Raw genomic sequence first — 22,628 nt, forward strand, 5'->3', positions numbered from 1 at the left:
ATTTTTACAAATATCTTCTCCCATTCAGTAGGTTGTCTTTCAGTATCATTCATGGTTTCCTTTGCTGTTCAGAAGGTTTTTATATTGATGTAATCTCAATAGTTTATTTTTGCTTTTGTTTCCTTTGCCTCAGGAGACATATTGAGAAAAAATGTTGCTATGGCCAATGTAATAGAAAGTACTGCCTATGCTCTCTTTTAGGATTTTTATGGTTTCAAGTCTCACATTTAGGTCCTTAATCCACTTTGAGTTTATTTTTGTGAATGATGTAAGAAAGCGGTCTTTGTCAAAGGCTAATTGACCATATAATTGTGGGTTTATTTTTGGGCATTCTATTCTATTCTACTGATCTATGTGTCTACTTTTGTGCCAGTACCATACTGTTTGGATTACTACAGCATGGTAGTATAACTTCAAATTTAGAATTATGATACCTCCAGCCTTGATACCTCAACCTGTAGATTGCTTTGCAGCAATCTGCATATATGTCTATATGTCATCTGCATATAGTGAAAGTTTTGCTTCTTCCTTACCAATTTGGATGCCTTTGATTCTCTTGTCCAATTGCTATGGCTAGGCCTTCCAGTTCCATGTTGAATAAAAATGGTGAGACCTCCTTGTTTTGTTCTGGACCTTAGGTGAAAAAAGTTTTGTTTTTCACTATTTACTATGATGTTCAGCTGTGGATTTTCATTATTATGTTGAAGTATGTTCCCTCTAAACCTACTTTGTTGAGGGTTTTCATCATGAATGGATGTTGTATTTTGTCAAATGCTTTTCTCCATCTGTTGAAATGATTATATATTTTTTATCCATTCTCTTGTTGATATGATGTATCACGTTGATTGATTTGCAAATATACCACACAGGAATAAAACCCACTAAATCATGGTGAATGACTTTTTAAATGTATTTTTGGATTCAGTTAGCTAACATTTTGTTGAGGATTTTTACATCTATGTTCATTAGAGATACTGGCCTGTAGTTCTCTTTTTGTGTAGTATCTTTATCTAGGCTAGATATCAGATTATTGTTGGCCTCATACAATGAATTTAGAAGCTTTCTTTCTTCTTCTATTTTTGGATTAGTTTGAAAAGAATAGGTATTTGTTTTTGTTTTTGTTTTTTTAAATTTTTGGTAGAATTCACCTCTGAAGCCATCTGGTCCTCCACTTTGGTTTGTTGGGAATATTTTAATTACTGATCCAATTTCATTGCTGGTAATTGATCTGTTCAAATTTTCTATTACTTCCTGATTCAGTTTTGGTAAATTATATGTTTATAAGAATTTATCCATTTCTTCTAGATTGTCCAATTTGTTGGCACATACAATTTTTCATAATATCCTCTTATAATCTTGTGTATTTCTGCGGTGTTGGTTGTTATTTCTTCTCTTTCATCTCTGATTTTGAGTACCCTCTCTTTTTCTTTGTTTTTTGGGGTTTTTTTGTTTTGTTTTTTGTTTTTGTTTTTTTGTTGGTTTTTTTTTTTTTTTTTGATGAGTCTAGCTAAAGGTTTACCAACTTTATTGATCTTTTCAAGAACAAGCTGGTGGTTTCATTCATCTGTTCTATTATTATTATTTTTTTTGTTTCTATTTTGTTTATTTCTGCTCTAATCTTTATTATTCCCTTCCTTCTACTGATTTTGGATTTTGTTTGTTCTTGTTTGTTCTTCTTTTTCTCCTTTTGTTTGAGATTTTTCTTGCTTCTTGATTTAGGCCTATATTGCTATAAACTTCCCTCTTAGAACTGCTTTTGCTGCATCCCAAAGATTTTGGACCATTGCGTTTCATTGTCATTTGTCTCCACGTGTTTTTTAATTTCTTCTTTGATTTCTTGGTTGACCTATTCATTGTTTAGTAGCATGTTGTTTAACCTCCATGTTTTGTGGTCTTTACAAAATTTTTTCTTGTGGTCGATTTCTAGTTTTGTAGCATTGTGGTCAGAAAAGATGCATGGTATGACTTTGATCTTTCGGAATTTGTTGAGGCTTCTTTTGTGGCCTAACATATGACCTATTCTGGAGAATGTTCCATGTACACTTGAAAAGAATGGTCCAGTGTGTCATTCAAAGCCCCTGTTTCCTTTTTGATTTTCTGATTGGATTATCTATCCACTGATGTAAATGGGGTGTCCCCTACTAGCATTGTATTATTATCAATTAGTTCCTTTATGTTTGTTATTAACTGCTTTATGTATTTGGGTGCTTTCATTTTGGGCACATAAATATTTACAATTGTATCTTCTTATAACTGTATCTTTTATGATTGTATACTGTCCTTCTTTGTCTCTTATTACAGTCTTTGTTTTAAAGTCTACTTTGTCCACTGTATTACTACCCCAGATTTCTTTTCACATCCATTTGTATAAATGTTTCTCCATCCTTCATTTTCTATCTGCATATGTCTTGAGGTCTAAAATAAGTATCTTTTAGGCGGAATGTAGATGGGCCTTGTTTTTTAATCCATTCCATTCCCCTTTGTTTTTAGATCAGAGTGTTTAGTCCATTTACATTCAAAGTAATTATTGATGGGATGTAACTTATTGCCATTTTGTTACTTGTTTTATGGCTGTTTTGCAGTTTTTCTCTGTTCCTTTCTTTGCTCTCTTCTCTCATGGTTCATTGGCTTTCTTTAGTGAATTACTTGGATTCATTCCTCTTTATTTTTCTCAAGTCTATTACTAGTTTCTGATTTGTGATGACCATTAGGTGTGTGTATAACATCTGCATAAAGCTAAATTTACTTTTAAAGGGGCCTATCAAATATTCTGCAGTGAGACTTTCTACCTCATTTTTAGTATGATTTAATTTAGAGTCAGTCATTAGGATATAAGGAACATAAATCTGAAAAGTATACCTTACTGTATAAGCTCAAGGGGTTATTTTAATGTGGTTAGCTTTAGTAGTTAATTTGCAAAGGGTAATAGAAATGTGAAACCTTATTTTGATGTTTGGTTTCTAGTGAATTATTTGCCATAAAACTCCCAGAAAATGAAAACTAAATTACTTTGACAATTGACATTAAGTACCTATAGAAGTTGAAACAAAACAGTTCTTTAATGACAAAGAGATTTTTCTTTTTGGACAAGGATATGTTGTTTCAGATTTTCTGGAAAAAAAAAAGTCTGAATATGCTCTCACTGAATTCACTTGTTATTTTTGCCTCCTTGATAAGTCCTAACTGCTTTGTTGTTAAAATTTATATTGTAGCAAATTATCAACTAACCTCTGCCCACTCAGTAGAGCCAAGAAGACCAAATTCTTCTGCATCCCAGCTTGCAAACAAAATTGTTCTTCTAGGTCTCCATCCTAAAATATATGTGTATACACATAAATGCTGGGAAAATGCATTATATATCCAAGACACTGTAAAACTCAACAGCAAAACAACACTAAAATTCCACTGTTTGTTTAGAAAATGTGAACTGTAGTGAGAATTTTTACTTATATCATTTCCTTTTGTGAGATGTTAAAGCTGATTTGTCAGTACAAACGAGCACATTTGCACTGAAAAGTGGGGGGGGGGGATGTAGACATACCAAAAATTCCATTAGGTCATAATATTCTAAACAGTTTATAATGATTGGATACACACAGGCAGCCATCTGTGCTCTGCAGCTGCTTGGAGTGAAAGAAGAAAGTGCTAGATGTGGTCTGTGCTCTGAGAGCAGATCGAACCGAGAGAAAATTCCTTACAACTCTTCCACATTCTGGCATCATACACGCAATTGTTCAGTGTCAGCTGGTTGTGTGATTTCACTCCATTCTTTGCCAGAATTAGTTAACAGCAGCTCAGTTAGCAATACTGATGTCTGTGGCTGCTGCAATAATTCAGCATACCTCAACAAGGAGGTAATATGGCTTGGAGTGATAAACACTGACCTTGGAGTTAAAGAAAGATCTTATTTCAAATCCCAGTTCTTTCACCTACTAGCACTATGACCGAGGGGAAGTTATGCAAGCTTCCTCCGCTTCCCTCTCTTCATCTGTACACCAGAAAAAGCAAAGTGAGATGAAGATACTCCTTGATTGTTAGGAAGATTAAATGGAGTTGTGTTTACAAACATAGCACTTCAAACGTACTCCAAAAATGTGTCATTTTTTCCGCAAATAGTTCATTTCTGCTTAAGAATGTGTATCCCTACAGCTGAGTCCAGTGTTTTGTCAATTTGTTAATAATATAATTCAAATTTCCTATGAATTATTATTCCTCATCATTGCACTCTCTTGGCACACTCTATCATTGTCACTGCAATGTTTTGTATTTATCATAGGGAATCTTATTGCAAAATCATAAAATTTTTTGTGTTCATGTTCAACACTACCTAATTTATGAGCTTTGTAAATTCAGATCTTCATAATTCTGTGTTCTTAAAACATAAAATAGCTTTGTGGAAAAAAATAATAGAGCCCCTTTACATTTTGTTTTAAAGAGAGACATGGTTTTGTGGGCTAGTAGCCAGAAATTTGAGTTTTTTTTTTTTTAATTTTTTTAACGTTTATTTATTTTTGAGACAGGGATTGACAGAGTATGAATGGGGGAGGGTCAGAGACAGAGGGAGACACAGAATCTGAAACAGGCTCCAGGCTCTGAGCTGTCAGCACAGAGCCCGACGCGGGGCTCGAACTCACAGACTGCGAGATCATGACCTGAGCTGAAGTCGGATGCTTAACCGACTGAGCCACCCAGGCGCCCCCAGAAATTTGAGTTTAAACCTGGGTTCTTTGACTCTGCCACATGCTAGCTATACAGCCATGGATGACTCACTCAATTCTGTGAAACTTGGTTAGCTTATTTGTGAAATGAGAACAGAAATAACTAAGTAAACTTCTCCCTGGTTGCTAGGAGTTCAAAACAAAGAATACGTGAAAGCACTTTCTCTGTGAAAACAAGTATCGTACAAACTTAATACAGTTTTGCTGTTGGTTGTTATTGCTGCTAAAAAAACACGGGTCACAATTAGAGCCCCCACACCCTGGTTTGCAGGGTCAGTAAAGAGAGTGGACTTTCTGCTCTCAATGTGTGATTTATTTTAGAAAGCAATCATTTGAACTAAGTGTTATCTTTGTTTTCATATAAAGATTCTAAAAGGACTGAAGCAATGGAGCTAGGAGTTTAAACCTAAGTTTTAGGAGAGCACACCAAGACTGAGGATGTGGGGACGCAAACATCAAACTTCTGAGAATCCTATTAGACAGACACCAAAACTTCTCAGAGGAAGCTTCAATCCCCTCCCTTACTTGATGCCCTTGACCTGTTGTGTGAGGCTAGAAGGGCCGAAGGAACTTCTGCTCACAGTTCTCTGATCAGGACACGTGGCCCATGACCTAACTTTGGCTTGTCTTCTGTGAAGAAATGCGTCTCCACCTTCTTTGTTGTCAAGAGCGACCCCTAACAGTATAATTCCCTTATTTCAGATTATAACTTTATAAATATCAATAATGTAAACATTATTATACAAATAAGCAAAAATAAGTAAACAATATAATTATCTAACCCACACAAGAAACATGGCAACTAGTTACTGAAAGCTGTTCTATGCTACTAGGTATTACCAAGCACTTGATGTTTGCACGTATCCTGTCAGTTGGTCCCTCTCTCAGACCCACGAGAAGGTGGTAATTTTACACACTTTACAGAGGACCAAATTGAGATTCAGAGAGGATGATCTTTTCCCTTGCTGTTTACATTACCTTCTTTTTTCAGTGTCCCAAAACTCCTCACAATTTCATGAACAACAGCTGCTCCACTCTGAGGGTCGATGCCTCCAAACACCCATGAGTCACGGTGACCTCCAAGAATGACATATCTGTCTAGGAAGCATCATTGCAAAATTATTTGTCATTCCAGGTCAATAACAGAGCAAACTGCAAGTGAGTCAAGAACATCTAAACACAGAGCACTCACGACTCAAAGAAAGAGCAAGGTTCCTGAAGACTTGTGTAAATATACTATTTTGGTCTGATTTTGATGGACAAATAGAGTAGATGGGACAAGCAAAGGTATACTCAGTGTACAATGTACAATAACAATCATAAACATGTAAGTGACGGGGCACCTGGGGCACTCAGTTGGTTAAGTGTTCAACTCTTGATTTCAGCTCATGTCATGATCTCATGGTTCGTGGGTTCAAGACCTGCATGGGTTCTGCACCGAAGGTGTGGAGCCTGCTTGGGATTCTCTCTCTCCCTCTCTCTCTCTCTGCCCCTCCCCCACTCACTTGCACATGCTCTAAGCAAATGTAAAAAGAGACATAAGTAATAATAAGTAAGTATGGAATTATTCTATCCATCTCTTTTTATAATTCTCTGTCACTCCTCTCTTAGCTACTTAAAACTTTGTTTCCAGTATTTTCAGAGTAAGAGAACACAGTGGCCTCATAGTATGTTCTCCACTTCCTACTCCTATTCAGTTTTCAAGACACAGATCAACGATTTTACCTCTCCATGACCCTTTCCTAGCTTCCCCAGGGGAGAGAATTGCTCCCACTCTCCAGCTCTCAGAGCAATCCTACCATATCTGACAAAGCATTTACCACGCTTGAATGTATGGCTCCTCATCCCTGGCTTATGTCTTCATTTTTTCCCTCCATCCCCAATGCCTAATACAGAGCTGGCACAAAACAGGTAGTCAGTGAGATTCAATGAATTGCCAGTTATATATTATTTAGTACCCTCTGGAAGTATACCAGTATTCTTTATCCCTGAAAGAAAGCATTGGCTGCTTCTACAAAAAATATGTGATTTAACTGTATGCCTGTTAGTCAGAAATATATTACCCTAATCCTTAAGGAATTGAAACACAATGAAGTAAGACTATTTACAGAATAGAGTAAGCTGCAGGGTATCTGAAATTCTGTGGAAATCATGTGTCTATAGATCTCATTAACTTCAATAGAAGATAAGACTACATAAAGGATTCATTAATTCAAGGTTACCTTAATCTTCTAATAGTGTTATCTTTCACATAGATGTTTGTAGTTAACATGAAATATTACCCCAAGCAAACTACGTGGTAAACAAATCCAGAAAACCCAGAGAAAAGACCTCACAATGATCCCTCCCTGACCTTTCTCCCTCGATCCTTTAATTGAAGCATGCACAGCTTCACATTTACTATCCTTGGGCATCTAACCAACTTAGCCCCACGTTTACTCTTCTTCAAACATGTATCCCAATACAAAATTACCTCAATTTGTATATTTTGTGTCCATGTAAGTTCCATTAGGGCCAAGAAGTGCTTTGTTCACCTTACATTCCCAGAGCTCAGAGCAGTGCCCGGCCCGGAAGGATTGCTCAATCAATATTTGCTGAGCAAATGATTAATTTACCTGGTTCCACTGCTCCTCTGAGAGTTCCGATCACATTGTATATTCTGGTTACTTTATTGTTAGAATGGATGTGCATCTTGACTTTTCTAATGCAAAAATAAAGAATGCATTCTGAAAATCCTGGTTAACACTTTGCCACCTGCAATTTTTTAACTCTTACATCATTTTAAAGATTTCTAAACGTACACATGCAAGAATTACATTGTCCAGCTGTCCAATACAAATGATGTAAGTGTATTCCCCTCTACAACCTGTGGCTTTGTTCCCTTTTGGTACCAGATATATTTTACTTTTCCAGTCATCCTCTGTATTTTTTTTTTTTTTGAAAAAAGTTTCCCTTGCCTGAGAGTTACAATAAAAATAGTCTCTTAACTGCGTAGAAAAGTTTCCAATAAAGCCAGGGCCAACATTGTAGGGCACTTGGAGACTTCCTTTCCAGCTGCTGTCTGGTGGTGCTGATCCACCCATTTTCCTATGGAACACAAAAAGTATTATTAGCTGAAGAAAAACTTTGGAGCTATCAGCTAAAATGTCAATGAGCTTGCTTTCTTGAGTGCCTGCTCATGATAGCTTCAGGAGTCAGGGATATGCCAGTTAACCCTTACTTGGACTCTTAGGAGGTAGAGTCTAAGTTCCTAGTCTGAAGTAGACTAGGTTCCTAGTCTGAAGTCTGAAGTAGAAGTTCCTCCTACTTCAGAGATGAGGGCGTGAGGCTTAGAGAGATAGGCAAATTGCTTGGAGTCATGCAGCTGGTAAGTGGTATAGCTGAGGGTCAAACGTTTGGGAAGAATCCAGACTCTTCGTTCCCAGTTTCTAATAGAAAGTCTGTTTAAAATGCTTCCAGGGAATGCTGTGAGGAAAGAGCTCTGATGTCAAATTCTGGGATTTTCCATTTTGTTATTTCTCCTACTGATAAATATATCCCCAAATATGGACATGCTAATCTTTCACAAGGTATCTTCACTCATAAAGAGCAAAGGAAATGATTTTACTTCAATCAACAGTCTGTAAAAGCTTCACGAAATTTTTGTAAACTTTTTTATTTTTATTTTTATTTTTTTTAAGTAGAGGGGCACCTGGGTGGCTCAGTTGGTTAAGAGTCTGACCAGCTCAGGTCATGTTCTCACGGTTCATGGATTTGAGACCTGCATCAGGGTCTGTGCTGATAGCTCAGAGCCTGGAGGCTGCTTCAGATTCTGTGCCCCTCTCTCTCTCTCTCTCTTTCTCTCTCTCTCTCTCTCTGCCCCTCTCCCATTCACGCTCTGTCTCTCTCTCTCAAAAATAAATAAACATTTAAAAAAAAATTTAAGGTAGAAAGATTCAAGCAGACTAGCCAGTACATGCAACTAGCCCTGGTTATTTCTCAGCAGGTGACTGAGAAAGGTAATATGATAGCGTTTATGGAATGAAGGAGTTCTTGTGGTTTTATCCCAACATATCTGCCTTTATTCTTTTTTTTTTTTTAATTTTTTTTTTTCAACGTTTATTTATTTTTGGGACAGAGAGAGAGCATGAACGGGGGAGGGGCAGAGAGAGAGGGAGACACAGAATCGGAAACAGGCTCCAGGCTCTGAGCCATCAGCCCAGAGCCCGACGCGGGGCCCGAACTCACGGACCACGAGATCGTGACCTGGCTGAAGTCGGACGCTTAACCGACTGCGCCACCCAGGCGCCCCTTTGCCTTTATTCTTTTAAGAGCATTGACTTATTCTTGGTTTGGGCACAGAAACCTTTGCTAAATTGCAGCAAATAGAAGAATATGGTTCAAGAGAAAATGAAGAGTGTGGAAAATATCAATCTATTTTTTATGACTTTATCTCTCATCATAGAACTTCATGCACCCTAGGCTTTGCAAAGGAGCATGCTTTACAGTTCCCTCTTTGTTGTGTGCCTACACACAGGCACTGTTCCCTGCCTACCTATTTGAGGAAATGTGACTAGTTCAACTTGACCTAGAATCTAGTGCACACACAATGCTAAAGCAATTGATTAGATTATCTTCTCATGGAAGCCTAATTATAAGTAATATTCTGTTTTAAAATGCTCTATCAGGGAGTAAATCCTTCTTCTTTTTTTCCCCCCATATCACAGAGGAGTTTGGCTAATAAACATAATTTCAAGTAATATAGTATAAAATTTATCTTTTTATATTAAAATTTCACATAAATAGCATCAAGTAATATGAAGGGGCCTTTTACATTGGTAGAAAGCATAATCCGTCAAAACAGCAGAGTACTAAGTATGTAAAAAAGTTGCAGAGCACAGGGGCACCTAGGTGGCTCAGTCTGTTAAACATCTGACTTCAGCTCAGGTCATGATCTCATAGTTCATGATTTCGAGCTTCAGATCAGGCTTTCTGCTGTTAGCACAAAGTCCACTTCAGATCCTCTGTCTCCTTCTCTCAGACCTTCCCCCCCATAAAATAAACGTTAAAAAAAAAAGTTGTGGAGCACAAGTGAAGAAAAATATACCATGCTTCATTATATGTAAAATATTTCTATAATGATATATTATAAGTTAACAACACTAATTGTTCTTGAGGTGGAAATGGGTTAGATGGAAACCTCTTCCTGTATACCCCTTTGAATTTTGAACCATGTAAATGTATTTCCTTTTCAAAATAAAAACATGAAAAATATAACAAGGTAATTTCAGCAGGAAGAATAATAGCCAATTGTATATTATTACATAAGGAAGGTAACAATTAGTCCATATTCCCACAAGATAATAAACTATAAAGCAGAAATTATAGTGTTCCACAAGGACAAGTAAACAGATGACTAGAATAGAATATAATAGCTGAATATAAGAATTTGATGTATCAGTTCAGGAAATATCACAGATCTATGGAGAATAGAGGTTTTAGTCAATAAATGTTACTGAGATTATTAGGAATATAAATTCTTTAGGTACTTCCCTCACTCTATAAATAAAAAATAAATTCCAAGAAAATTAAAAAGTTAAATATTAAACTTCCAAACCACAAAAATTTCAGGAAATATACATGTTGAAATGTCTCTGAAAGGACTTGTTCAATAAATATATGCAAACAGCACAGCATTTAAAATCTATATCCTGTAGCAAATTACTTTTTATGTGTGCATTTGGCAAAGATTTACGGTCTACGATGTTCAAGACATTGTGTTATACTCAAGACATTTGTGTTATAAGGAACACAAATATGCACATGACCTCTTTCCACCAAAAAGTTTAGTCAGAAGTTAGTCAGAAGAAGGTACATATAAAGTCAACAATAATATAAAACAAAGCAAGACCAATGGTAGAGAAAATTCTAAAGAATATAGACAAAAGACAGCTTGATTTAGCTTGTGGGAACATGAACAACTTTTTAGAGGTTTTACTTATCTGAATTTTAAAGGATGAGTTAAGATCTGGGCATGGGAAGAAGACATGGAGAGCATTCTAGGTACTAAGTATGACATGAAGAGGTACAAATGCAGAGAAGTATAGAGCAAGTGTAAGGCATGGTGATTGTTCTGGCTGGGGAATAAGGGATTAGGGTACCCTGACAGAAGCTTGAAAAGAAGTAAGACTGCTTCTGGAAAGATGGAGATGAGCTTTGCCCTATTCTTCTGGTTAAGTACAACAACTAAATTCTCTGGGCCATAAGTATATACAACACACATTAGGCTCTCAAAGCCTAGGCTGGGACTTCAGGGTATAAGAAAAGACAAAGATGAGTTCCTCTGTTTATTTTTTGGCTTATCTATCCCAGACTTGGAGCTGAAGAAGCTGACAAGCCAGAAATGTCATGTGGCATATCTAGAACATGCTATCTGACAAGAGCTGAATGCATGTTCTTCCCAAGCACCTATGGAACATTTTTTCAGGATAGACTATATATTAGGCTATAAAATCAGTTTAAATGAATGTAAATGGCTGCAGTCATGCAACCCTTTTATAAATTATACAATCTGTTTATTAATCCAACCACAAAAGGAAGAATTTAACAATTAAAGATGGGAATTTGGGAAATACATGGAAATATATAGGGAAATCAAAGAACTAACTCCTAAATACACAATGGGTGAAAGAAAAAATCCCAAGAATAATTAGGAAATACTTAGTGATGAATGAAAATGCAGACATGATGTATCTAAACTTATGGGATGCAGCTAAAGCAGTGCTTGGAGGAAAAGTATAGCTGTAAACATCTACATTTAAAAAGGAGAAAGACATTGGGGCACCTGGGTGGCTCAGTCAGTTGAGCGTCTGACTGCAGCTCAAGTCATGATCTTTCAGTTGGTGAGTTCAAGCCCCGTGTCAGGCTCTGTGCTGACAGCTCAGAGCCTGGAGCCTGCTTCTGATTCTGTGTCTCCCTGTCTCTCTCTGCCCCTCCACCATTCATGCTCTGTCTCTCTTTCTCTCAAAAATAAATAAACATTAAAATAAATTTTTTAAAAAAGGAGAAAGACATCAATCAATAAACTAGTCTTCCACCTTAAAAAACGGGACAATGAAGGCAAACTAAACTCGTATTGAGCATAAGAAAGAGAACAATACTGTAACAAAAATAATTACAGAAAAGAGGAAAAAATAGAGAAAATCCATGACACCAAAAGTTGATTCTTTGATAAAATTGACAGATAACTGCATGATAGATGCTATTATTATTGTTATTGTCATTATTATTGTTGATACTGGTATCAATCCTAGTAGTTTCTCAGGGAGGCAAATGAAAACCATACAATCACATTCCCTTCAACAGAGATGTAAAGAAGAATAGAAAAAAACACATGTGTCCCTTTTCCCTCCCACCCAAGTAAATGTGGTTTTGCTTTACTATAACTCACATCTCATCAACTCTTTTTTTAATTTTTTTTTAACATTTACTCATTTTTGAAAGACAGAGAGAGGCACAGCACAAATGGGGGAGGGGCAGAGAGAGAGGGAGACACAGAATCTGAAGCAGGATCCAGGCTGTCAGTACAGAGCCTGATGTGGGGCTTGAACTCATGGAATGTGAGATCATGACCCGAGCCAAAGTCAGCCGCCCAACTGACTGAGCCACCCAGGAGCCCCTCACTTTTTTTTTTTTTTTTTTAATAGGCTTCACATCCAGCCTGGAGTCCAACACAGGGCTTGAACTCACGACTCTGAGATCAAGTCTTGAGCTGAGATCAAAAGTCAGACCCTTAAGTGACTGAGCCACCCAGGCACCTCATATCTCATCAACTTTTTATTGAAATTTGCAACATTCTTGGGCCATTATATGACTTTATATCTCTTCTTGTCTTCACACACATTTATGAAGAAACTTTCATGTTATGATGTTAGCAATTCTTTTCTAATTCATACACAATGCTAAACGGCTAACCTTTTGTGGGCATCTGAGAATTGACTATCAGGGACAACTAGCATACTCCTAAGTGTGCATCAGGAGTAAATTTTCACAGTGAAATTCATAAACAAATGATATGTTCTTTGAAAAAAATATGTAAGACTAAATTCCTGAAGAATATTTCATTATATCTTAGAAAGTATGAAAGATGAGATAGGAGCTGTCTTATTGCTTTTAACATATAAAGATCATCTCCTACTTCCATGTAGATTGTATTTCCAAAGTTCCTTTTAAATTATGGTGTTTTTAATGCAAAGTCCACTTTTCCATAGAAATTATGTTATTAATGATGATTGTATTTACAAGATGGCTTAGAGAAGCTGACTTGAATACATTAGAGATAAACTGCATTTGTGATTTTTTTCTGATCAAGTAATTCTAATACACATTTAGGACCTAGCCAATGCTGACCTAGTTAATCAGAGCAGTCAAACAGTAAACATGGCTAAATACACTTCAAATAAATTCCATATGATCTTCCTTCCATGCATTCTTTTTTTAATTACAAAGATAATACAGGTTCATTTTAAAAAATTAACATAATTGAGATTATTCTGTCTTTATGTATCTGCATATCTATATATAGATATTTCTATAGATACCTAGATAGGTAATTCTGCTATTTTCACTTAGTAGTATAGCATAAGCATGTTTCCATAACATTAAATATTCTTGTACAACATATGTTTTAATGGTTCTATGCACTATCATAGCCAGAGCTACATATCTGACTTACTTAGCAATTTTTGAAGATCAGTGTTATTGACAGTTTTCTAATACTACAAGTAATGTTATAATCACTTTCATCTTTTAAATATGACAAATATTTGACTTGATTTACAAATATGTTTAGACAAATGCATAGTCTGCTGTGCCCTCAAAAGTTGTGCCTGGATCCTGAATTCTAACCACACGGTAAAAGCTGAGAGCCTATAAATAAAAGAGACGAAGGTGCTGTTCCTTAAACTGCCCTTAAATGGGACAGATCCCTCCACTTCTCCGAATATCAACCTCGTCAATTGTAAATAAGAAGGGCATTGTATTAGGTCATAAAAAGTTTTCTTATAGAGACTAGAATAAAATGATCAAGAATGCTTTAAACTCAAATAAGAAAAGGTACTAACTGGCAAGATGCTTCTCTCACAATTCTACTTTCAAAGAAGTCATGTTCTCTCCCTCCTGAAGGACACTGGACAAAGGACCTACAGATGGGACATAGCAGGGCAGGAAAGGAGAGAGGGTTCCAATGTCAGGAAAGCAGAAGGGGAAGAGGAATAAAGATGAAGATAACATGGAATTGATCTCACAATATGGTGTTCCAAGTCATCCAAGTACTAGACAATATGTGGATTAGATGAGTAAGAGATTTATTAGGGGAAAAGCCTGTGAGAGAAATGGGAAGGGGGTGAGGGAAAGCTGAAAAAGCCAATAGACTGCAATGCAGGTCTCATATGAGGTAAAGGAGAAAAGGAAGGAAGAAAAGGGTCATGGGTGGTGGCATCTAGTTGGACAAACCTGTCATGGAATCCTGAGCCAAAGTCTCCCATGAGAAGAGTCCTGGGCCTCCCAAAAATGGGCCTGTTTTAGTGTCCCTGCTGCAACTAGTCACTGACTGGGAACACCAGTAGGAAGCACGGCCTCGACACAAACAGGGTGGTGGATTTCAAAGCACTGTCGCTGGAGTCATTGATCAGTCAAGCCCCCTGCAGCTGGAAACTGAAAGTCATTCTCATGACTGTCACATACCGGATAGCACTACATAAAGTAAATTCCAGAAAATAACCACTATTCTTTAAAATGGTGAAAAAATTGTAGGTTCCACCATCTAACAGAATTTCAGTGTTTCTGAATAGTGGAGAAATATTCAGATGTTAATATTGCCAATAGTCAAAGACTGCCGATAAAGAGAATTATCCAAAGAGCCATCTGTTTGTTTCTTACACACTTACTCCAGGAACTTCTGTGCATCGTAGTATCCAACTGGATGAACGGGAATACTTGGAAGACCAACAGCCTCGGTGATTCCACGTCTGTAAGCATATTCTGAAAGAAGCTGGACATGCTTCAGTACAAACCGAGTCCCTTTCAAAAGTGTTTCTGTAAATCCCATTAAACACATTCTTATATTGCATCTACTGGAACTGTTAAAATAAAAAGACACCTTCAAACGTTAGCGAGTATGTGGAGCAGCTGAAACTCTCATACATTCTGTGCAAGCGTGTAAAATCATACAGTCACTTTGGATCACTCTTTGGAAAAGTAAGGTTAAACAGAATTGTGCATTAGGACACAGCAATTACTCGTAGGTATTTACTCAAGAAAGGAGGAAAATATATGTCCACATAGAAGACCTGTACAAAATTATTCACAGCAGCTGAATTTGGGCAGCTAAACACAGAACACAGCACAGATGTCTGTCAACAGCAGCATGAATAAATGATCTGTAGCCCAGTCGCACAACAGAATTCTACTCAGCAACTAAAAGAACAAACTACTAAGACACACAATAACACGGACAGATCTCAAATCAGTATACTGAATAAGAACAGTGAGCTACAAAAGAATATACACTGAGTCCTTGTATATGAAGTTCAAAACCAGGCAAATTAATCAATGGTGAGAGATACCAGAAAGTGCTTGACCAGAAAGGAGCACAAGAGAACTTTCTGGAATCATGAGAATGTCCTATATCTTATTTTGAGTGACATAGACATATGCAATTTAAAATTTTCATTGAACTAAATTCTTAAGATCTGTGTATTTTATTACATATGAGCTCTACTTCAAAATAAAAACCTTCTGTCATTTCCTCAGATTAAAAAAATAGGAGTTATTTTTCCATTTTTTTCTCCAAATTTTTAAATTATCTAATAAGAACAAGGTGATGGCAAAAGCATATTCATTTTATGAGTAAAATGATGTAATGATACATTACATGGGACTTATTTAAAAATTGTCCTATGTAACAATAAAAAAGGCAGAATAAAGAGATGAAACAAGATTGACAAAATGTTGATAATTATCTCTATGTTTGTGTATTTTAGAACTATTCCAGAATAAAAAGTAAAACTAAAGGGGTAAGAAAAAAAAAAAAGAATAGGGCACAAAAGGAAATTCAGTAAATACAAGCCCCATAGGGATAACATTTCTCCCCTAAAATACTATCATTTAAATTTGAGGATAAGCAACAGATATATTCCAGGTAAGTTCATTTTATGTTCATAAGTTCAGCTTTGTAAAACAGAAATTTAGAGAGGTTGCATTTTTTTTTTAACTTGGGAGTAAAAACCAGAAGTAAGTGAAGTTAAGGTATATTTATGTGATTTTATTACAGGATAACATGTATTGTTTTTTAAAAAAAATCTATGACAGTATACTATGTTCTAAGAAGATTCATAAATCTTGAAAGGACTCTATATTTTAAATGTGCCATTTTGGGGATTTGTAAAACTTCTTTTCTGCTGTCCCTTATCAGCAACTAGGAAATCCAAAAACTGTAAAAGCCATAAATTTGGAGGGAATTTACTTGGCATCAAAACCTGATCTGATCCAAACTCATTTCACAGCCGATCTAATTAGAGCAGACATGTGGCTATTTATATTATTTATTTTTATCATTTATTATTTACCTCTGCTTAGGATGATTATTCATATATTTTGCTGCAAAAGTATTTATATGTCTGCTTCCTGGATTCCATCCCAGCCTCCTGGGTGTTACGCAATCAATGGTATATGCATCACATTACTTTTAAATATCAGAAAATGTCTGGATTCCAAAACCCATCAGGCCCAGGGGTTCCCAATAAGAGATCAGGAAGCTAAGGCAATACTTTTCAGTGTCTGAAACTCTTTAACTTACTTCTTTGATGCACAGAGAATTTTAAAAAGACATACTTTGTTTGAAATCCTTTAATAAAATCACTTTAAAATGTTTTTAAGTTTCCTGTGATGATTAAGGCCTGATCACTCACCATTTGCTGGGTAACCAGGTGTGAGAGGGTCCCCTGCTCCATTAAGATTTAAGATATTTCCACGCTGGACACCGCCACCAGGTAGATTCCAACCATCTGGATAGGACTTCACCCCAGGAGCAAAGTAATCAGCAGGATCTGAGTACAGAATGACTCCTTTGGCCCCTGCCAGCTGGGCATTTTTAACCTGGAAAACACAACGTCTTTTTTATTTCAGGTTGGTTGTTCCAGATTTGATAATATCGGGTTTTTTGAAATTACACTTAAACTTTGTCATTTAGACCTGCAACAAAGGACATCTCACAGAGAACTGGCGCTTGCTTTTTCCTACTTTAAGTTCTAAAAATGGGTTTCTAGGGCTAGATCAGCCCCCACAGCAGCAGATTTGGAAAATGCCCGTAATAGCGATAGCAAGTACTTGCTGTTTTCTTGCATTTAGTCTAGAAGCACAGGAAGCAAGTAGACCCTACAGGCCAGATTTCTCTATCTTTTATGGATGGAAGGGAATATTTTGGAAATTTAATTTCTTACAAAAGAGGAAAAAAATTTACAGGTCAAAGTGACAGTAATTTTTAAAAACTGTTATGTATAAATTGTTTTCTCTGAGTCCCTACAATAATAATTACTATTAAAATTTAATTAGGTAGATATTTTCAAAGATAATATTTAAAACAAAGATACGATGGTAACAAAAAATCCCATTCATGCTTCTTTGTAGACCACAGGCATAATCTGTAAATATGGAAAAATCTGCTCTGTTCTCCCTGAACTTCCTCATTGGCCCAAACTCCAAAGACCCCATTAAAACCCTTATCTATAAGCTAGTACGTGTGTCCTCCCCATAAGGTAGGCATGTTATATAATATGAGAAGATTATAGTCCTCAGAAAGTTTGAAGGATATGTTTCTACACATGTAAGATACGACATAATTTTTTGTATTTGGGGACAAGGAAAAAGAAATGACTTTTACCTTATTTCCTCTGAAAATTTTCCCATATCTGGCAATCACAATCTTCCCAGAGCAATTGATTTTCATGTCCCTCTCTAGTTTAAAGAAGTCTTCAATCCGGCCATAGTTAACATACACTAGATCACCCTGTTGAGATCAGGAATGATTTAGTACAAGTAAGATTTAATACAAGGAGGTTTCCCTGCATGAAGACTGTTTCCCATCTTTGAATGAGGGAAGACGCAAGAGAGTTCAAGGGGGTCAGAAAGCATGAAACTCAAATAAGAGATTCAAGAGAGAAGAACTTGAATTAAAGCAATTGGCTGGGTTAGAGATGTATGAACTTAACAGTAAGGTTTGCTTATATGTCTCCTCTATAGTGGCTATAATGCTATAGAAGTGTTCCCCCCCCCCAAATGTATACAAATATATATATTGCCACTGGCAATTTGAAGGGTCCAGGCTCTCTAGGTTAAGAAACTCTTGATGAGAGCTTTATTCTTTTAGAAGTACATTCACAAATAGTAGATTAATGGGTCTTTACAACCACCAGGTAAGGAAGAAAGGTCAGGTAATTTTTAAGGGCTTTATGGGTCTGGTTTCATATTATTAGTATGACTGTGTGTAAGTCTTATAACATCTCTGAGTCTCAGTACTCTTATTTGCAAAATGACCAGTGTTCTTCATTTTTTCTTACCTACTCCCTAAATTAATTTTGAAAAGTAATGTACTCTCTCATACATTTACTTGACATCTAAAATCATACCTTTAAGTCTAATATCATACCTTTAAGATCTAATATCATACCTTTAAGTCACTATAACAAATGCAATTACCAGCATATTATAAGTATTAACATTTTTAGGAGCAAATTTACATCAATTTTTATATGTATCCAAAGGCATATAAACACTACACTGATTTATTATTCAATATCATCCATTTGAAAACTACAGGAACACACTCTTCAGTCAGAATTTTACCATCCCTTTTCTCCTTCAGCTTCACTTTTGTCCCCCTTTCCCCAAAAAATTTTACTCTAAAGTAAAATGTATTTGTTCTGGACTCTGGGATGTGCTGCCCAGATTCCTCTTCAGTGATGACGTTCTTGTTCCAGTTTCAAGGAAGGCTCTCCGCAGACATCCTTCAATTCTCAAGCCTCTCCAGGGATTGCCTCAGGAACAGACAGCCACCCTGCTCAAGGTCATGCCCTTTCTTAGGATGTCACACATCAGTGACAGATCAGTGTGGGACTATAAAGACTTGGACATCACCCTACTAAAGAATGAGTGGGTCAACCAGGCAATTAGAGAAGAAATTAAAAAATATATGGAAACAAACGAGGGGCGCCTGGGTGGCTCAGTCGGTTAAGCGTCCGACTTCGGCTCAGGTCACGATCTCACAGTTCGTGAGTTCGAGCCCCGCGTCGGGCTCTGTGCTGACAGCTCAGAGCCTGGAGCCTGTTTCAGATTCTGTGTCTCCCTCTCTCTGACCCTCCCCCGTTCATGCTCTGTCTCTCTCTGTCTCAAAAATAAATAAACGTTAAAAAAAAATATATGGAAACAAATGAAAATGAAAATACAACAATCCAAACGCTTTGGGATGCAGCGAAGGCAGTCCTGAGAGGAAAATACATTGCAATCCAGGCCTATCTCAAGAAACAAGAAAAATCCCAAATACAAAATCTAACAGCACACCTAAAGGAAATAGAAGCAGAACAGCAAAGGCAGCCTAAACCCAGCAGAAGAAGAGAAATAATAAAGATCAGAGCAGAAATAAACAATATAGAATCTAAAAAAACTGTAGAGCAGATCAATGAAACCAAGAGTTGGTTTTTTGAAAAAATAAACAAAATTGACAAACCTCTAGCCAGGCTTCTCAAAAAGAAAAGGGGGATGACCCAAATAGATAAAATCATGAATGAAAATGGAATTATTACAACCAATCCCTCAGAGATACAAACAATTATCAGGGAATACTATGAAAAATTACATGCCATCAAATTGGACAACCTGGAAGAAATGGACAAATTCCTAAACACCCACACTCTTCCAAAACTCAATCAGGAGGAAATAGAAAGCTTGAACAGACCCATAACCAGCGAAGAAATTGAATCGGTTATCAAAAATCTCCCAACAAATAAGAGTCCAGGACCAGATGGCTTCCCAGGGGAGTTCTACCAGACATTTAAAGCAGAGATAATACCTATCCTTCTCAAGCTATTCCAAGAAATAGAAAGGGAAGGAAAACTTCCAGACTCATTCTATGAAGCCAGTATTACTTTGATTCCTAAACCAGACAGAGACCCAGTAAAAAAAGAGAACTACAGGCCAATATCCCTGATGAATATGGATGCAAAAATTCTCAGTAAGATACTAGCAAATCGAATTCAACAGCATATAAAAAGAATTATTCACCATGATCAAGTGGGATTCATTCCTGGGCTGCAGGGCTCGTTCAACATTCTCAAATCAATCAACGTGATACATCACATTAATAAAAGAAAAGATAAGAACCATATGATCCTGTCAATTGGTGCAGAAAAGGCCTTTGACAAAATTCAGCATCCTTTCTTAATAAAAACCCTTGAGAAAGTCGGGATAGAAGGAACATACTTAAACATCATAAAAGCTATTTATGAAAAGCCCACAGCTAATATCATCCTCAATGGGGAAAAACTGAGAGCTTTTCCCCTGAGATCAGGAACACGACAGGGATGCCCACTCTCACCGCTGTTGTTTAACATAGTGTTGGAAGTTCTAGCATCAGCAATCAGACAACAAAAGGAAATCAAAGGCATCAAAATTGGCAAAGATGAAGTCAAGCTTTCACTTTTTGCAGATGACATGATACTATACATGGAAAATCCGATAGACTCCACCAAAATCTGCTAGAACTGATACATGAATTTAGCAAAGTTGCAGGATACAAAATCAATGTACAGAAATCAGTTGCATTCTTATACACTAACAATGAAGCAACAGAAAGACAAATAAAGAAACTGATCCCATTCACAATTGCACCAAGAAGCATAAAATACCTAGGAATAAATCTAACCAAAGATGTAAAAGATCTGTATGCTGAAAACTATAAAGCTTATGAAGGTAATTGAAGAAGATATAAAGAAATGGAAAGACATTCCCTGTTCATGGATTGGAAGAATAAATATTACCAAAATGTCAATAGTACCCAAAGCTATCTACACATTCAATGCAATCCCAATCAAAATTGCACCAGCATTCTTCTCAAAACTAGAACAAGCAATCCTAAAATTCATATGGAACCACAAAAGGCACGAATAGCCAAAGTAATTTTGAAGAAGAAGACCAAAGCATGAGGCATCACAATCCCAGACTTTAACCTCTACTACAAAGCTGTAATCATCAAGACAGCATGGTATTGGCACAAAAACAGACACATAGACCACTGGAATAGAATAGAAACCCCAGAACTAGACCCACAAACGTATGGCCAACTAATCTTTGACAAAGCAGGAAAGAACATCCAATGGAAAAAAGACAGTCTCTTTAACAAATGGTGCTGGGAGAACTGGACAGCAACATGCAGAAGGTTGAAACTAGACCACTACTCACACCATTCACAAAAATAAACCCAAAATGGATAAAGGACCTGAATGTGAGACAGGAAACCATCAAAACCCTAGAAGAGAAAGCAGGAAAAGACCTCTCTGACCTCAGCCGTAGCAATCTCTTACTCGACACATCCCCAAAGGCAAGGGAATTAAAAGCAAAAATGAATTACTGGGACCTTATGAAGATAAAAAGCTTCTGCACAGCAAAGGAAACAACCAACAAAACTAAAAGGCAACCAACGGAATGGGAAAAGATATTTGCAAATGACATATTGGACAAAGGGCTAGTATCCAAAATCTATAAAGAGCTCACCAAACTCCACATCCGAAAGACAAATTACCCAGTGAAGAAATGGGCAGAAAACATGAATAGACACTTCTCTAAAGAAGACATCCGGATGGCCAACAGGCACATGAAAAGATGCTCAACGTCGCTCCTCATCAGGGAAATACAAATCAAAACCACACTCAGATATCACCTCATGCCAGTCAGAGCGGCCAAAATGAACAAATCAGGAGACTACAGATGCTGGCGAGGATGTGGAGAAACGGGAACCCTCTTGCACTGTTGGTGGGAATGCAAATTGGTGCAGCCACTCTGGAAAACAGTGTGGAGGTTCCTCAGAAATTAAAAATAGACCTACCCTATGACCCAGCAATAGCACTGCTAGGAATTTACCCAAGGGATACAGGAGTACTGATGCATAGGGGCACTTGTACCCCAATGTTTATAGCAGCACTCTCAACAATAGCCAAATTATGGAAAGAGCCTAAATGTCCATCAACTGATGAATGGATAAAGAAATTGTGGTTTATATACACAATGGAGTACTACGTGGCAATGAGAAAGAATGAAATCCGGCCCTTTGTAGCAACGTGGATGGAACTGGAGAGTGTTATACTAAGTGAAATAAGCCATACAGAGACAGACAGATACCACATGGTTTCACTCTTATGTGGATCCTGAGAAACTTAACAGAAACCCATGGGGGAGGAGAAGGAAAAAAAAAAAGAGGTTAGAGTGGGAGAGAGCCAAAGCATAGAGACCCTTAAAAACTGAGAACAAACTGAGGGTTGATGGGGGGTGGGAGGGAGGGGGGGTGGGTGATGGGTATTGAGGAGGGCACCTTTTGTGATGAGCACTGGGTGTTGTATGGAAACCAATTTGACAATAAATTTCATATATTGAAAAAAAAAAAGACTTGGACATCTTAGTCCAACCCGGGACAGTTCTGAAGGGCTATGCTGACTCCAGCTGACGCTGTCCCAGAGCTGGCATTGAGGGTGACTGCTCCTTCTGCTCCATCTGGCTTCCTTTCCCTCCCTGACACAGGTACTGATCCCAAGAGAATGCTTCTTAATGAATATTTAGCATACTAAATTCCACTTCGGTTTCTGTCACCGAGAATCTGGGAATGCT

The 22,628-nt window shown here is 37.0% G+C and overlaps 1 protein-coding gene across 2 annotated transcripts in view; it reads right to left on the reverse strand.

Annotated features, from left to right (window-relative positions):
- LOC124505601 (Putative N-acetylated-alpha-linked acidic dipeptidase) overlaps positions 1-22,628 on the reverse strand; it is a 66,715-nt gene that overhangs the window by 24,535 nt on the left and 19,552 nt on the right. For both annotated transcript variants that reach the window (XM_047071589.1, XM_047071588.1), the window contains exons 5-11: positions 17,638-17,763; positions 16,667-16,853; positions 14,645-14,738; positions 7,707-7,805; positions 7,334-7,419; positions 5,697-5,816; positions 3,229-3,311 (exon numbers count right to left, since the gene is read on the reverse strand). In XM_047071589.1, coding sequence (XP_046927545.1) covers positions 3,229-3,311; positions 5,697-5,816; positions 7,334-7,419; positions 7,707-7,805; positions 14,645-14,738; positions 16,667-16,853; positions 17,638-17,763 — 795 coding nt within the window. The remainder of the gene's footprint in view (positions 1-3,228; positions 3,312-5,696; positions 5,817-7,333; positions 7,420-7,706; positions 7,806-14,644; positions 14,739-16,666; positions 16,854-17,637; positions 17,764-22,628) is intronic.

The sequence above is a fragment of the Lynx rufus genome, unplaced genomic scaffold (assembly GCF_022079265.1).
Source record: "Lynx rufus isolate CCGP_SWC_20201006 ecotype Redwood Valley unplaced genomic scaffold, mLynRuf1.p SCAF_9, whole genome shotgun sequence".
Taxonomy (NCBI): domain Eukaryota; kingdom Metazoa; phylum Chordata; class Mammalia; order Carnivora; family Felidae; genus Lynx; species Lynx rufus.